Genomic DNA, 17,742 nt, shown 5'->3' with positions numbered 1-17,742 from the left:
TATTATTATTATTACAGAGAATATTACATTTTACTATACAGTTGTATTATTAATATATTTTTATTACATTTTTTATTTAATTTCTTCAATTTCAAGCATCTAGCTTTTATTTTGAATCATGGTTTTATTATGACGTGTTTTTTGCCAAAAGCTTTACTTTTCTGGATAAACAGTTCACAGCACGGCCCAGTGTGATCATTGAAGACTTAAGTCACATCTGAAATCTCATATGTTTACATTGTCTTTTGAGTCTGAGAAATGAAATGTAGGACACAGTTTTGGGAGTGTTTGTATTTAGACTACTGGTGTTTGTGTATGTGGTAATTTTGAAATGTTATATTTTAATTTTATTACTGTGAAGCACTTTGGTCAACTCTGTTGTTTTAAATGCTATATAAATAAAGTTGAGTTGAGATTAAAGTGCAAATTCTGTGATTTAATTATATAAATATATAGTTTACATGTGCTGCGTGGTTCACAGTGGATAAATGCTCTGCTTTGTCATCTCAAACAACGTGAATGATTCTCAGTGTCTGTGGAGTTTCTAGTGGATGAGTGGTCGGATTTATACATTAATTTAAAGTACGCAGCTCATCCACGCTAAGACTGCAGCCTTCAGCTGTTTAATAAATCACATTAAGACATGTCACTTGGATTAACTGTCCATTTCAGTGTAAAAGGAGTAACAGAGCATGCATTCAAATTAAGTCTGTGAGCATTTTAAAGCTGTCGTGTGTCAGTCATATTGCGCACTGGTACCGGATTGAGTCGGTGCTCGGTACTAGCAGTACTGCAGAAACACTGGTATCGTTACATCTTTTTTATTTTAGTATCAACTTTTTACCGAAGTACCGGTACTTTTGACAACACTACCACAGAGTAAAATTAGGAAGATCTGACTTACCACTTTCATCATCTTTAGAGCCAACCGATCCGGTGCTGTTGGTTACATCTTCGTCATCATCTCCTCCATCTTCTTCCCCATCTCCTTCAGAGGTGCCCTTGTCCATATTAAGAACAGTCTTGATGAACTCCTGAGCTTCACCATTTGTGGTAGAAATGTCTCTTATCTCCATGGGAGGTACAGAAATGTCACACCCATCATTCTCTGTCTTCTTTTCTGGCACATGAGTGGTGTCCTGACTTTCTGTTGTAGAAGTTATCACCTCATTTTGAGCACTCAGCAAATCACTGTCATCATTGGCTGTGGATGCTGTTTTGGATGCACAGTTCTCTTCTGTTTTACAGTCAGGTGTGGAAAAGGAGGAAAAGGTGAAAGAAAACTTTGGCTTTTCAGAAACCATAGGAGGCTTTTTCTTGGGTGTAGAGTTTTGTGGCATGTCCACTGGTGATGATAAGTCAGTCTCTAGACCATCTGCTTCAGCTGTGACCTTATTGTCACTAAGATCCATAGACCCATCTGTAAGGCAGGATGTCGGTTCAGAATGTGATTTTTCACAGTTGGGTTGTACTTCAACATGACTATCTAGTCTATGCTGGATGGAGAGTCTCTTCTCTGGAGATGATGGCCTTTGTGTTTCATTTGAATTTTGAGGTTTACAAGAAACCTGAGGAACAAATGGATGGTCTGGTTTTTTGGGCTTCTCTGGTGTCTGCGGCTTAATGACCATCTGCTCAGCTGCTATTTCGTCAAAATTGGAGCAGCTAACTTCACTGTTTTCTGGCTGCTTCACCGAACGCAGCTGCACACTCTGCAGGGCAAAGGGGGTAACCAGTGGCATGCCACACTTTTTAGGCTCCTCGGAGTGAGAGGACACTGGCTGTCTCCCTGGGTTCACTGGCTTAAGGCTGCCCTTTATTTCCTTCAAGCTAGCAGAGGAGGGAGCAGGTGGTGCCCTGCTGGACAGAACTGGAATTGGGGGTGAAGGATAAGGAGGGATGGTAGAACAATCAGGGAATGGTGGCGGAGGAGGAGGTGGAGGGCTACAAGAACTATTGAGGCTTAATAAGACAGGGTCAATCAACACCTCTGGAGGTGGAGGAGGTGGAAATTCAGGGGAGGAATTTATGTAAGGAAGGCACACAGATGCTTGTTGATGAGGGGTCATGGGTAAAACAGGAAGAGGAGGAAATAACTGGTTTGCATTGCAAACAGGGCTGGAGGGAGGAAGGGGAGGAGAATAGGATGGAGGGTTGAAAGGTAAATGAGCCACAGGGGCAGCAGGAAGAGGAGGTGGAGGAGGGACATTGTTCCTGATAGAATCCGAGGTGTTGGAGGAAAGAGAGGTGGAAGAAGAAGAGATGGATATAGATGAAATCAAAGATGACTTTCTTTCAGGTACACTGGGCTTGGGCTTGCTACCTGATGGGGACCTGCACCTCATGAAAGAGGGGACAGGAGTGCCAGCTGTGGGAGTGTTGGACTGACTTGAGTATCCACTTGATGGAGAAGTCAATCGATGCACCCTGTCTGGTGAGGAGGTGCCTGTTCTAGGCTTTACTGACACATCACTTCTTTCTTGAGCAGGAGGAAGGGTGGTTTGGGTACCATTGTAGAGACCTCTTCCATTTGTGATCTTACCTGCTTGTCCAGCAGACAGTGCATTAGTGCATGATGAATGCGTCTGATCACCAGATGGATGAGGATAATCCATGTAGTAGCTCCATGAATCTGCATAATCAGAACGCAGGCTACTAGTGTCACTGTGAGATGGTGTGACGTGACAGATGGCGTAAACATTAGCCATCCCTGTTGCTGATACGCCACTACCGCCTGCACTAATGCTGCTCTGGCTCCTGGGACGGAGCATCCAGGGATCCTCATAGTCGCTGCAAGGACTGTGAGATGGTGTGGATGACCCCTTCCCTTTCAGCCCATTCTGAAGTGACTGTTGGAGTGTGGCAATCAATGACTCATTCAAAACCGATCCTCCAATGTTGGCATTTGGAGAGTTGGTTTTCTTAGGCTTTCGACGTAGCGAGTCTGTGCGTGCTGGTGGAATAGGTGGCTTCTTTGATTTGCGTAGCGAGATGGAACGTGACAGTGAGCGGTCACTGTACAAGCTGGTTTGGTCTTCTTGCTGACCCAGGCACTCATACATACTATGTCTTGCTGCCCTGCCTCCTATGCCATGACCATGGCCACTACCCTGGCTCCTTGACCGAAGGCCTGAATCCAGATGCATGGAAGTGTAATAGCCATCATTGTCCATAGAGTAGAGTGAACCAGAGTCTGTGCCTTTTGAGGAGCATTCAAGGCTACTATATAGATGATTTATAGGTGTTGAACAGCTGGAAGTCAGGTTCCTTCTGGGCAACACGTTTTCAGGGGAGTCATAAATCCATTGCTCATCCGAAGACATTGTTCCTGCAGCAATTGTGCTGTGGCTGGGCAAACTGCTATCTGACCGGCCAGTCTCACTACAGGTATCCTTAATGCCTACTTCTGGTGTGTGGGAACCTGTGGCCACACTACTGGTGCTCTCACTGTTGACAGTTGATATCATGCTATGAGGCCTAACTTTAGGGTACGGTGACCCACCAATTGGGTTCTGGCCAGGGCTTGATGTGGTGTGAAGTGCTATAACCTCAGTAGAACATAACAGAGTAGCATTAGGTATAAGTGAAGTTGAGTAGGCTGCATGTGGAGAAACTACACAGGCAGGACCAGAGACAGATCCCCACTCCCGATGAGTACCTCTTACCTCCTGAGATTTTGGGCGGGCTGGGGTGCATGCCCTGGGGGCATTCCTCATGTGCACCACAGTGTCATCTACCTGTAATTTTCTGATCTGTTGTGGTGCTTTTGCTGTAGAATCTTCTGGCCTGAATGGGGTACTGCTATATAGGGGCTCTGCATTTAGAGAGACCCGTGCACCTCGGGGCAAGCTGTGGAAACGCTTGCTATCATGGCAAAAATGGGGTGCCATTACAACTATTGAACTTCCAGAGGAGCTCCCATCAGAAACAGCAGAGATGTTGGTGGCAGAGGTGGAGATGCCAGCCATTTGAGCAGCGATTCCTTGGCCCTTCTGTGCCCGTATTCTCCTCACAGAAGGTGGGACGATTTTCACCTCCTCAGTTTGGCAGCCAGAATCTTTTGTCTCAGATCGAGAATTCCAACTCCCGACTCGCCCAAGTGTTGAATACTGTCCAGGGATAAACATCGACTGTGGCCGAAGCTCTCCTCCACGCCCTTTTACTGGTGCAGAGAAAAACAGAAATTAAGATAATTATGAAATATGCTACAGCTGCATGTTTCTCTGCTTCTGTCCCCTGGCTCTTTGTGACATCAGCTACCAATCAGATTAACCCTCTCTGTTGAGAGCTAATTAATTTGATTAGCTGTATCCACATGTGACAAGTTAATGACTTCTGGAAACCTAAATTATGGTTGATATCTTAGTGGCTGACACCAAATATGTTGTACGTTCCTAAATGTGTTAATGAGAGTGTCTGCACTAGTAGAGGATCTTAGCTAACAGAGGGAAGAGGCGGCTGGTACAGTAGTACTATGACACACTAACACACATACCATCATTATGAGGCCCCATTTACACCTTGTGTTAACATGCATTTCAGATCCAGATAGTATCTGGATTTTCTTTAGCTGGATTGCATTTACACCTTGTAGTCAAATTCGTTTTCACTGTGATTGGATAGTGATATGATCAAAGTAACCTGCACAAAATGGAAAACACTATTTCAGAGCCAGTGCAATCTGAAAATTCTCTGTCTTTTAGCGAATTTTAAAAACATTGATGCATAATTATAATGCTTTCCATGATTTTTACAGTCAGGGTTTTTCCTTCATCTAAGTTAATGATATTCATCTTGCGATCAGCGATTCTTAAGCACTATGCTTCTCATCTGAAATGTGTGAGTGTAGCCTGACGTGAGTGAGTAGGTATTTGAGGAGAAAAACAAACATTCCAGCAACTCCAATTAAAAATAGAAAAAAATATTGGCAGTTTGTTCATCAAATCTTTTTATTTCCTGCAGGCAGTGTCCAGTTCAGTATTTTTTTATGCATTCCGACTCCATTTAGCGATTATGCTTGCTCGAAAACACCTTTAAAGTTAAGTACATAAGCATTATGCTTCCACCTAGTCTGTGTCTCCTCAAAAATCCCAATTTAACCCCTGAAGATGACATATTCCAATTGAATAACTAATGAGATATTGTTCATTGTTCGGATGACAAGATTGCAAAATGGCAGTGACTGTTCTGTTTTGTTTTTCATATTGCGAGGGTAGAATTAACAGAAAAAGGCAAGAACCCACAACACAGCACTTTAACAACAGATGACTGTAGCATAACCTCATAACATAATTAATTACTTACGTAGTTGTATCCGGTTAACGAAAATGCATTTACACCTTTTTTGAATGTGGTTTTAGTGATCCGATAACGATCCGATCACAATGTGTCTTGGGTGCATTTACACCGGTCATTTAATGTGGTCAAGTGCAATCCGAAAATGCATGTTAATGCAAGGTGTAAATGGGGCCTGAGCTTATTCACAAATGCAAGCATGCACATGTTTTTGAGAATTTAGTAGAAAACTGCAGGCTGTTAATGAATTATGCCTCCTGTAATTATCATACACAAACACAGGCAGCGTAATGCACAAATCTTGCATCTTCTTAATATCATGCTTACTGTTAGAGAATAAATTACCATACAATAGTAATCATAACATTCAAACTGCCAGACAGAGACTTGTCTTAAAAATGTCACTATCAGATCAGCTTTAGTTTTAGCCCCAGAGAAATGACACTGGTTTATGAAGTTAACCCCTCATCCTCTACATGTATAAAAACAGAATGGGACTTAAAGCAGATTAATTGTGCATCTTTATCAACAAAACACTGTTAAAGAATTTGAACTCTACACCCCCCACCCCACACCTGTTCTGGTAAAGAAAGGGTTGCTAAAAGCATATCTGCAATAGCCAAAAAACAATAAGTGACACAAAAAGCCCTTTCAACAGTCCCAGTAATCTAGCATGTACGCAAGCAGAGATGGCAATTTTAACAGTATTATAGTGTTATTGAAAATGGATGTATTACAAAACTTGTCTTTATTCTTGTTACCCAGATAAAAATAAATAAATAAATAAAACAGCCAACCAGGAGGTGTATGTGTACATTTCTTCCGCTACATCCATGTTCATTTGCCGCTCCCCTCCCCCTCTATTACTCTACTTATAAAATATGAAGTGTTCTGCCAGAGGAATCTGGATAGAGGAATATACAGTGGCTGCAGTTGGATGCAAAGCAAAGTGTGGCCATGTTCACCACTGCATACAACTATCAGCACTCACATAAACAAACAGGAATGACTCAGGGGAGAGGTGGGAAATGGAATACCGCTGGATCCAGCTGTTGGATAATAAGGTTATATAACACAGGGGGTCGAGAGTTAAGGGAAAACTGAGCATGCAAAGGCTTGGCAAAAAGAGACTAAACAATGAAATCCTCATTAAGGGCACTAAAGATTCTATAATGGTTAGCTAATGTGTGAAATGCTAGATGATTTGGGTATAGCCTCTCAAGACCAATTTCAAAGGGAACGTTCACCGAAACGTGAAAATTCTTCATTTCTGTTCTCTCCTTCCTCCATTCACTTTCACCTTTTTTTCCATTTAATGACAGTGAATGGTGACTGAAGCAAACAGTCTGCCTAACATCTCCTTTTATGTTTCACAAAAGGAAAGAAACTGGTTTGGAACAATAAGGGTGAGTAAATGATGGCACAATTTTCATTGTTGGATGAACTATCCCTTTAAATTAGAATGAAAGTTCTTTTGGATAGCAATGAGTTCAGATTATGATGATTCTAAGACTTACAAATCAACCTAAAGAAAATGTGGAGTGGTGCTGGGTCAGGAATGCGAGGCAGAATCATGAAAACTACAGTAGATGAAACTCAACCATCTAAATGGAAACAGGCCAGGCAGGAGCAGCAGCTGAGAGAGCTGGCAAAGCCATACCATACCTAGTTCCTGTTGAATGCTGTCAGGCACCCCTGATATAGTCTTTCTCCGCTTAACCTTCTTGGGCCGGCGGGCCAGAGTTTCAGTGTTTATTAGAGAGCGGCGAATGCTGGCCTGCCTGTCAAATGTCTCCCCTGGAGACCAGTTGACGAGGACAGACAGGCAAAAGGGCCAGTTAGTAACATACATGCAGAGCACACACACACACCCATGTACAAGTGCAACTTTCATACAGAGTCACACACATTCTGTACAACCAAACAATATGAAAACTAGACTAAAAGATGAATATACAGGTGCATCTCAATAAATTAGAATGTCGTGGAAAAGTTCATTTATTTCAGTAATTCAACTCAAATTGTGAAACTTGTGTATTAAATAAATTCAGTGCACACAGACTGAAATAGTTTAAGTCTTTGGTTCTTTTAATTGTGATGATTTTGGCTCACATTTAACAAAAACCCATCAATTCACTATCTCAAAAAATTAGAATACATCATAAGACCAATAAAAAAAAACATTTTTAGTGAATTGTTGGCCTTCTGGAAAGTATGTTCATTTACTGTATATGTACTCAATACTTGGTAGAGGCTCCTTTTGCTTTAATTACTGCCTCAGTTCGGCGTGGCATGGAGGTGATCAGTTTGTGGCACTGCTGAGGTGGTATGGAAGCCCAGGTTTCTTTGACAGTGGCCTTCAGCTCATCTGCATTTTTTGGTCTCTTGTTTCTCATTTTCCTCTTGACAATACCCCATAGATTCTCTATGGGGTTCAGGTCTGGTGAGTTTGCTGGCCAGACAAGCACACCAACACCATGGTCATTTAACCAACTTTTGGTGCTTTTGGCAGTGTGGGCAGGTGCCAAATCCTGCTGGAAAATGAAATCAGCATCTTTAAAAAGCTGGTCAGCAGAAGGAAACATGAAGTGCTTCAAAATTTCTTGGTAAACGGGTGCAGTGACTTTGGTTTTCAAAAAACACAATGGACCAAGACCAGCAGATGACGTTGCACCCCAAATCATCACAGACTGTGGAAACTTAACACTGGACTTCAAGCAAGTTGGGCTATGAGCTTCTCCACCCTTCTTCCAGACTCTAGGACCTTGGATTCATCTGAAAAGAGGACTTTGGACCACTGGGCAACAGTCCAGTTCTTCTTCTCCTTAGCCCAGGTAAGACGCCTCTGACGTTGTCTGTGGTTCAGGAGTGGCTTAACAAGAGGAATACAACAACTGTAGCCAAATTCCTTGACACGTCTGTGTGTGGTGGCTCTTGATGCCTTGACCCCAGCCTCAGTCCATTCCTTGTGAAGTTCACCCAAATTCTTGAATCGATTTTGCTTGACAATCCTCATAAGGCTGCGGTTCTCTCGGTTGGTTGTGCATCTTTTTCTTCCACACTTTTTCCTTCTACTCAACTTTCTGTTAACATGCTTGGATATAGCACTCTGTGAACAGCCAGCTTCTTTGGCAATGAATGTTTGTGGCTTACCCTCCTTGTGAAGGGTGTCAATGATTGTGTTCTGGACAACTGTCAGATCAGCAGTCTTCCCCATGATTGTGTAGCCTAGTGAACCAAACTGAGAGACCATTTTGAAGGCTCAGGAAACCTTTGCAGGTGTTTTGAGTTGATTAGCTGATTGGCATGTCACCATATTCTAATTTTTTGAGATAGTGAATTGGTGGGTTTTTGTTAAATGTGAGCCAAAATCATCACAATTAAAAGAACCAAAGACTTAAACTACTTCAGTCTGTGTGCACTGAATTTATTTAATACACGAGTTTCACAATTTGAGTTGAATTACTGAAATAAATGAACTTTTCCACGACATTCTAATTTATTGAGATGCACCTGTACATCTTCACTATCTAATTTAAGTTTACAGTGTCTGCAGTATACTTTAGGGGAAATATTGATTAAAAACAGTAAAAGTTCAGAAGCTCATTCTATCAAACTAAATAAGATTAAAAACAGTCTTTTGTCTACAAAAGCACTTCTAAAGTGCTGTAAGATGTGCTGTGGCACTGCCAAAAGGGAGACAACTCCAGAGACTGTGTGCTGTTGACTAAGCTTCAGCACGTTGGGATGTCTGACTAAGTCACAGATCTGACAGATTGAATTAATGTGTGGGTGTGTATGTGTGTGTGTAATTTTAAGTCTAATATAGCTTCTCCTGCCTGAGTCATGGTGAAGTTCAAAGTTTCTTGAAAGGATTGGATGCACATAGCTTATTCTGTCTAAACTATGTTGTAGGAGAGACTGTGTTCTTTTTGATAAGCTGTCTGTGGTTGTATGCATGTTCTTTATAGGGTTGAATTTGTGCATGACCTTTGGCAGAGAAACTCAATGTTTAAATAGATAACTCTCAAGTAGAAAAGGTAAAAGTTAACGATACAGAAGGGATAGGAAATGATAGAACTGTTAATATGAGAATTGTTAATGTGTTGAACAGAATGCAGGACCATTTATACATATGCTTATATATCCATACAGCCAGTATATCATGCATGCAGTGTTTAATTGTGTGTTATAGACATATCAGTTTGGAAAGTTATGAGGAACTAAATATAAAAGGAACTGAGTTACCATTTTAACGTTTTTGCAGATTTTAAAAAATGAAAAATTAGCACATATAAAAACAAACAATAAACATAATAAACAAATGAGCTCTTGGGAGACACAAGGATGACAAAAGTATAGCAATAACATAGAAATTAAGTTTTTCCAGGGGTTCCTTTAGCTACAATGTTGCCTGGTTTGACAGTTAATAGAATATAATTCTTACCTGTGACATTGATAGGGACAATATCCGTGAGAATGGCCTGAGCCTGCTGCCTCATCTTCTCTTCTGGAGTGGGCAGGGGTGGGGCTTTGGTCTGGGGCCCTTGTCTATCAACCTCAACCCCCTCCTCCTGCACTGGACTCTGTGCCCTCATTTGGTAGGAGTCCTTTTCTTCCTCTCCTGAAGATGCAATGGACTGGAAAAGAGGTCAAATAAAGTGAGTTTTAAAAAGCGTTGCAATATATTACCTATTCAAATGCAATGAATTGATATTTTTGGGAAAAAAGAGATTGACCACCACTCAAAGCAAGTGTGTTAGTACTGTAGCATTAGGTCAATGAACACTTTATTATTTCTACTTGACCAGAATACAAACACAGAATGAGCTAAAAATATACAGTAAATCTATTACTTTCATTTGTAAGGATGTCCTTCCTCTGTACAGCTAAACTGTTTGTGTAATAATAAAAACACTGGCACCAAGATACGCTATTCCCTCACATTTATTTGACTGACACAGATGTGCCTTTGCGCTACTTCTATGGCTCTGTGATGACATAAAGCAGCATGTTCAGCACTTGTTGCTCGAAGTACCGAAGTCCAATGAAGATGATTAAGAAACAAGTGAGCAAAAGATTACAATATATCACAGTTTTGAATCACAAAAAATTAAATACACGCAATACACTAAATAAAAACAAATTCAATATTGTTGTATTGTGACCCAGATATTGATATAATATTGTATCTCCAGGTCCCTGCTAATAAACTTTAGGAATAAAGCATTTTGAGACTACTGGGAAGTTAATATTCAGATTTCTGATTCTGTTCCAGAGCTCCTACACCCCTCATTTCTCTTTAGCTTTAGCCAAAGGGTTTTTATGGTGTCCCGGCTTATTGGAGCTCCAGGAGTATACAGAGCAGTTTCACAGGCAACTAACCATCAAACCACACACAGATACACCCACACTGTAAAAATGCACGCATGCATAAATGCAATGAGAGACTCTGAGAAAGAATAGAAAATGGGAGAGGAGAGAGGGAAAAAGCCAGTGAGGCATTAAAAATGTTCATGCATTGTGATTTCTAAATTGGAAAGCCATTCGCACACTAACAAGTGGACCATCTGAGGGTTCTATCAAACACCTGGGCCTACTCCAGCCTCCAAAATACGCCAGCTGTAGAAAGTGAAGTAGGAAGAAAGGAAGGAGAGAAGGAGCAAAGGAAGGAAGGAAGGAAAGGAGGGAGGAAGTGAAGAAAGGAAGGAAGCAATTAAGGAAGGGAGAAAGGATGAAGAAAGTGAAGAAGGAAGAAAGGAAGAGAGAGGGGGGAAAGGAAGGAAGGAAATAAGGAAGGAAGGAGGAAAGGGGGAGGGAGAGAGCAAAGGAAGGAGGAAAAAAGGAAGGGAGGAGGGAAGGAAGGAGGAAAGAAGTAAGGAAAGGAAAGAGGGAAGGAAGGAAGGAAGGAAGAAAGGGAGGGAGCAATGAAAGAAGAAAGGAGCAGGGAGGGAGGAAAGGAAGGATGCAAGGAAAGGAAGGAAGAAAGGAAGACCCTTTGTTCTTTTCTGGCTAAGCTGGATATATTTTAATACACGTCAACTGTTCTCTAAAACAATATGAATCAGTATTAAAAGATAAAAAAAATCCGGTAATTTCACAAATCTTTGTGCTCAGACATACTTGCATAACAACGGAAAAGGTAACTTCAAGGCCAGTTATTCTTTACCAACTAGTGCATTATTGAAATGACAGTAAACACTTAGGGAAAACTGAACAAGACAGAGAGCAACCCTGCACGCCCTGGATGAGAAGAAAACATAAACCAACTCAAGCACCGTGAACCTGAGTTAGCATACCATTGTAAGACAGTGGGGTGGGAAAGCTGGTTTAGGGTGGTGAAAAGGGTTAAAAGGGCATGGGATCCTTTAGGGTGGGCTAGGGGCAGGAGGGCAACAATAGAACTCCTACATTTTTGGTTTAAAGGGACCTGACCTTTCCAGCGCCCCTGGACGCAGTGTGATGCAGGGAGATAAAGGCAGAGAAAAGAGGGAGAGAAAGGGAAAGCACAAGACGGGCGTGCTTTAAACAAAACTAGTGATTTCTCACAAATACATTTCATGACGGTTGTATTGAATCCCTTCAGTAAAGCCCTGCTCTTTCAAACCCTTTTTCAATGCTCATACGGTAAACAGCAGCTGTGTAGAACATTATATCGCATTAAATAACACAAATACAGTTTTTGCTTTCTAAATGATTCTGAGTAATAGTTTCATTAGAGGTTTAGTCTCCTGTGGCTCAACTCTCATAATGGGGCCACACATGGCTGACAACACTAATGAAGCCAAGAGAGATGCTGAAGAACTGAGGCGGGAACCCCACAGAGGCACATGTGGGAGGTAGGCACATGGCAGGCTGTGATACAGTGCCCAGAACCCAGCTGCAAGCAGTCACTCTCCAGTAGAGGGCAGGAAAATCCTATTGTCTACTAGACAGTTAGTTCTCTTTAGAGCTATACATTTGGTTTGAAAACAGTATCACAGACTAGTTTTATGCACAGATATTAAATATTGTCCAATACCAACTGCAGATAATTATTTTTATGTTATGGAAAATAACTTATTTATATTATTTATATATACTCTTTTGCCTGTTTTTAAACCAAAATTATATATTTACACTATGTGAAATCACATTAATTGAATTCAAGCATTAAAACATTTTATATTACAGCAGTTAAGATGGAAAACTATTTAGAAACTCTGAAATAGTAAGAAAACAGAAATAATATTTATACCGTATATACATCTTTAAAAAGGTCCAATATTACCTGCTTCTAATATTACCCTAATTAGACAGATAACAAAGATTACATAACCCACTAAAACGCTTATTATTAACACTAATTATGGCCAATACAATATGCTCACCAATATATTGCATATTCCTATCTATCACAGTCCATGAAAAACAAAATGCAGCAAAAATGTTAATTTAGCAATAAATGTTTAACTTAAACTAGATTTAAATACCTTTTTATCAGTGTCATCAACTTCAGTGTCCTCGTCCTCATGTTGGGATTGTGTGGGGCCTGAAAAGGTGGGGCCCTGTGAGTAGTACTGTGAGCTGCGGAACCCATCTTTCCTCAGTTGATCACATTCTGCAGGTACAGAGAACACACATTAGGACATGTCCATTACAACTACTGACAGATATGTTTACATCACATGCCTTCTGGTGAAGCCACTTATATAGGAGACCACAATTTCCAGTCAATGAAGGTGACAGGAAGTATTTAAGAACTTTCAAACATGAGCAGATAGTGTTTATTTAGCTCCCTCTAGTGGTCTGAGAGAAAGAGCATTATTTTGGGATCTTCATTAAAAGTAGTAGCTGTGAGAGAGTGAATTGGAAAAGAGATTTGAAAATGTAGACTGAGATCGCTTTGAGTTCTGCTCTCTCTCTCTCTCTCTCTCTCTCTCTCTCTCTCTAACCCCTTTCACACAGAGATCCCAGCATTAATCCCCAGAAAAGTTGTTCCGGGAACTGTACTGAGACTGCAAAATTTGTTCATTCACACTGCAAGAGCTTTCCAGTAATCTGTGCTTGCATTCACACACATTCCGGGATAATCGTATAAAGACCAAAGTGATACAGTGTGATGCGTCTTGAGCTTACTGGTAACCTTGTCTTTTCTCTCGAGAAGCCTGCTCTTTCATCCTCTTGTAAACAAATAAATTGCGTATGGTAAAACTAAACTGACGGTTAATTTAATCGTCTGCGTGGATGGCGATTAGCTCTCTGGTAGGGAGATTTGCATGTTAGACAATTTCATTTATTATATTTCGGCATTTATATATATTTTATAAATAGCTCATAAGAACATTTTTTTTTGTTCGATGTTAATTGTTTTTGTGTTATTGGCTGCTGTCTACCAACTGAAATGCCTCACAAGGACAATAAAGATTGAAAGTGAAAGTGCTAACTGTCAAAAAAACAACAAAACAAACAAACAAAAGAAATTCACGGTATTAAGGTGCATTGCAATATTATTAATATTAAATAATAGAAAAATTATATTTTAAAAAACGAATAATTTTCAGTGATACTGCGCTGCAACAGTTTAGTTGTGCATTCGATTCAGTAATCGCATTTGTCATATAGTTTGATTCTAAGCGGGCCTACCTTCCTAAAAATAAAGAAAACTAACTACACCGACAAGGTGAAACTATGCTTTTTTTCTTCTTCAGACATTAGCATTTGTTACAATCAAAAAAGATTAGGCTATTCATTTGCAGTTTATTTGTTGGTGTTTTTCTTTTTTCTTTTTTTTTCTTCTCTGTATGCCTTAAGCACTTTTTAAACTTTACAAATAAAATGTATTAGTAATATACACATTGTATGAATTGTGCTGTGATTAAGCATTGAGAAGCATTGAGACATATGTCATCTTTTCTATCATGATTTCTACAAGCTGTAAAATTGAAAGTAAATGCTATATTTGGAGAAAAACAGAAATGTATTATTTGGAACCTAATGTGTTAGAAAATAGCAATAAATTGATTTTCTGTATCGTTATGTTCTTGCCCTTTATAGGGCTAAGAAAATAAATATATGAACAAACAGTTGGCCTGTCGTGAGGTTGGAAGCGCTGTGGCGAGCTAGACACCTAAAAAGCTATTGAGTCATTACAAAACTGGTAAAAGTGTACTGTATCTGGTTGTGTTTCTTATGTAAGGGGATCTTTAGCCTACCTACCATATTTTCACATAGCCTACATTCTTCTTCACAAATTTATCTTTGCAAAAAAAGAAAAAAAGGTTGTAAGGGAGAGCGGGGCACAAACTAACACTTTTTGGTTTTCAAGTTTTTGTAAATGCACTTGGGGTTCAAAGTATTTTTCTTTTTTCAAAATAATTTTACACATGTTTGGTACAAATATGTGGTCTTTGTTTTATGAATACAGCTTGTAATTGTTTTCGAAATCTACCTGGAAAAAAGGAAAGTGAAATGTTACGGGGCATGTTGTAACAAGTGCGGGTCACATTGTAACATGACCATACAACGTAAAATCCCCCTCCAACAACTTTATCTGATCTAATCCAAAAAAATAGAAGATGAACTAAAATATTATGTCAATAAAATAAATGAACTTTGTCATGTATAATATAGCAGTCATTTTGACACTTGACAATGAATAGCCTACACAAAGCCACAGATCTACCCTACTTCAGGTTTGGAGTGTTTCCTGCATGAGACGGCACTTTTTTCGTCACAATTTACAAACTGGGTAACCATAATTATTATTATTTTTAAATACCCAAAGTATTCCTACATTGCAGACATCAACCACACCATATATGAGGGGGAAATAAATTTCCGTCATTCGGTGTGCTGCACTCTGAATGAAAAATGAATGTATTTTGTCAGGTTGGTAAAGCTGTACATTTAGCCAATTGATTTTTTGTTTTTTTATTATTTAACTGATTTTACAATGGAGATGATAATTTCTTTACTTGTATATAAAAAAAATATTAAGAAAAACATCCTGAATCACACAATGCCATGAATGAAAAAATGGCAACGGATTAGGACAGCCATATGTTTTTTAAAGGTGGTACACCGTGAAATTGTTGAATCTGTATTCTGCACACAGACTATCTCCTTCACATGATAAATACGTCATCACTATGACACACCCTTCACTGTATCGGCTCTGCTTTTGCACACACAGATATTGATCCCGGCAATGTTACTAGGGTCTGATTCTTGGATCAAATTTTCGGGCATTCCTGCACCAGCTTGCGTTCACACAGAAGGCTCCCCGGCATTGATCCCACCGATATCCCAGAGCCCAGTGTGAATGAGGTTTCTGTGTGTGTGTGTGTCAGTCTGCGGACTGTCTCATGTTGGCTTTCTTGGCTAAATGTTGCAGATGGCAGTTCCATCCCCTTGGCACACATCCCTTCAGTCATCCAGTGAAAGAAGAGTCTCTTCTACTCATAAACACATGCTTATTTGCTGCATGTCTTCCCTTATTCCCTCACTTTGAAATAATGATATTGCACAGCAACTCCAAAAAATGCATATTAAACATGCCTGAGATGGACATAGATCACAGGTATTACTTGATGTCACTGCTCTATTTTTCTCTAGCAATCTGGTCTCAAAGAATCAATGCTGCAACCAATGGACTGCGACAACCTGATTAAGTATTGCGCCAAACTATTACGCAATAGCAATGTGCTGCTTTCCCATGTGCTATGCTAACCGTGGCCTAACCACATGTAAATAAGGACAGGGGCCCTGCAATCAAACACAAACACACACCGTAACTTTTCTATCATGGAATGCACTTTCCATTAACTTCCATTCACAGTAAAATGCAATCTTTTTCTTCTGAAAGATTTTAAAAGTATCCAGCCAAAAATAATTTCTGAAACACCAATACACAGAGTGTAAAAGCAGTGGGGAGCTTCAGTCAGTCTCTGCTTTATGCAAATTCAACCAGTAAAACACTTTATTTGCAAAGCGTTTATGGTGTCCTTCAACACTTATTTGTCAGCTGTCGCTTTAAAGAGACAGCGCAAATTTACAAACGTCTTTAACATAAAAAAGAGAGCTGCGAACTTCCTCTATCCCACATGTGTACTCAGTGCTGTTTGTCTTTGCAGAATAAAAGGGCGTTTAAGCACTAAAACTGACAGATCTGGACAAGATCTTTTACTTGATCAGAGAGAAGAAATAACAGGCAAGTGAGAAGTAAACTGTCTTTAGATAAAGACTGAAAGGAGTAATTGACCATACAGCTCTACCATTATTCTTCTCTCTATACACACTGCTCTTTGTCCTAATTTCTTCCAGTCTTTCTCTCTGCCATCTGAATGCCTAAAGTCTGTATTATAGTAATATGACCTTAACACCTGTGCCTGTATAATTTATTAGGCATCACACCGGCCACCTGCACCACTAAATCGGTCACTAATGCTCGGGTTACATTTAACTTTCAGAGACTGATTCCAGGCCAGAACCTATTTATTAAACCCAAATCTTCACTGCTCTGAGAGGCAATGCTAAGCTGACCCCTGGAACAGTGCCCTAGCAACCTGCCACTGATGTCACTAACAGGCCGTTTCACAGGTGTCCAGTGAGAACATTAGAACAGTGAATGACATCACGATATTCGTTCACCTGCTGCTGTGTGTGTTTTTCCCCATAGCACTGCTGATGTCATAGGTGACTGTGGTGGCAGTGTACTGCTCTTACCTCTGAGGGCTGTTTTCAGGTTAACTTTGGCTTGATGGTGCAGGTCTTCCACACAGGCAGGTCTGGAGCCCGGCAAAAACACGTTATCTTGCTGGTGCCATGGGGCAGTGTAGTGCACGGTCCATTTTTTCTCTTCATCCAAATTAGACACAGCTAAAAGGGAAAAAAAACTTTAAAATCATATCTAACACCTGTTGTTTACTGTTGTTAAACTCAAGACACTTAGCACAAAGAATAAATACGAATGCATATTACACAAATGTACATTTTAGGCTTCTTTTTTTTAATTTCTTTTTTTTTATGAAATATGAAATTGTACGTAAACCCTGTTGTATGCTCAATTTTTCACTCTGGCTAAAACCATGAAACTTTACATACACACAAATTTACATTTTCTGTATTTTTATATGAATTTGAACATAAACCCTGTTGTTTACACAGTTGTTCACTGTCGCTAAACCCATGATATCTAACGCAAAGAACATACACAAACACATATCACACATATGCAAGTGACTGCCTCCAAATGTGTCCATTTGTGGACTCATCATGAGTCAAAACTGAGCTGACAGATCTCCTGTGTGTTCACAACTTGATTTAAAACTGCTCTGCTCTCGTACTGTGCACAACCCTGCAACCTTTTAACTGAGTGGATCCCAAAGAACTGGCACCAGAGGGTGGCCCAAAGTGAACAGGAAGACTAACATATCTAACACACTAGCAGAGGTGTAAATGGGCTAT

At 40.0% G+C, this 17,742-nt stretch overlaps 1 protein-coding gene across 2 annotated transcripts in view; it reads right to left on the bottom strand.

Moving 5' to 3' along the window:
• LOC127410198 (NHS-like protein 1) overlaps positions 1–17,742 on the bottom strand; it is a 154,471-nt gene that overhangs the window by 7,609 nt on the left and 129,120 nt on the right. Inside the window, exons 2-6 of one of the 2 annotated variants that reach the window (XM_051645334.1) lie at positions 17,002–17,154; positions 12,768–12,895; positions 9,743–9,935; positions 6,961–7,092; positions 905–4,162 (exon numbers count right to left, since the gene is read on the bottom strand). In XM_051645334.1, the coding sequence (XP_051501294.1) occupies positions 905–4,162; positions 6,961–7,092; positions 9,743–9,935; positions 12,768–12,895; positions 17,002–17,154 (3,864 nt within the window). The remainder of the gene's footprint in view (positions 1–904; positions 4,163–6,960; positions 7,093–9,742; positions 9,936–12,767; positions 12,896–17,001; positions 17,155–17,742) is intronic. The other variant, XM_051645335.1, reaches the window with a different exon arrangement.

The sequence above is a fragment of the Myxocyprinus asiaticus genome, chromosome 19 (genome assembly GCF_019703515.2).
Source record: "Myxocyprinus asiaticus isolate MX2 ecotype Aquarium Trade chromosome 19, UBuf_Myxa_2, whole genome shotgun sequence".
NCBI classification, from domain to species: Eukaryota; Metazoa; Chordata; class Actinopteri; order Cypriniformes; family Catostomidae; genus Myxocyprinus; species Myxocyprinus asiaticus.
This window is presented reverse-complemented; position numbering and strand designations above follow the sequence as displayed.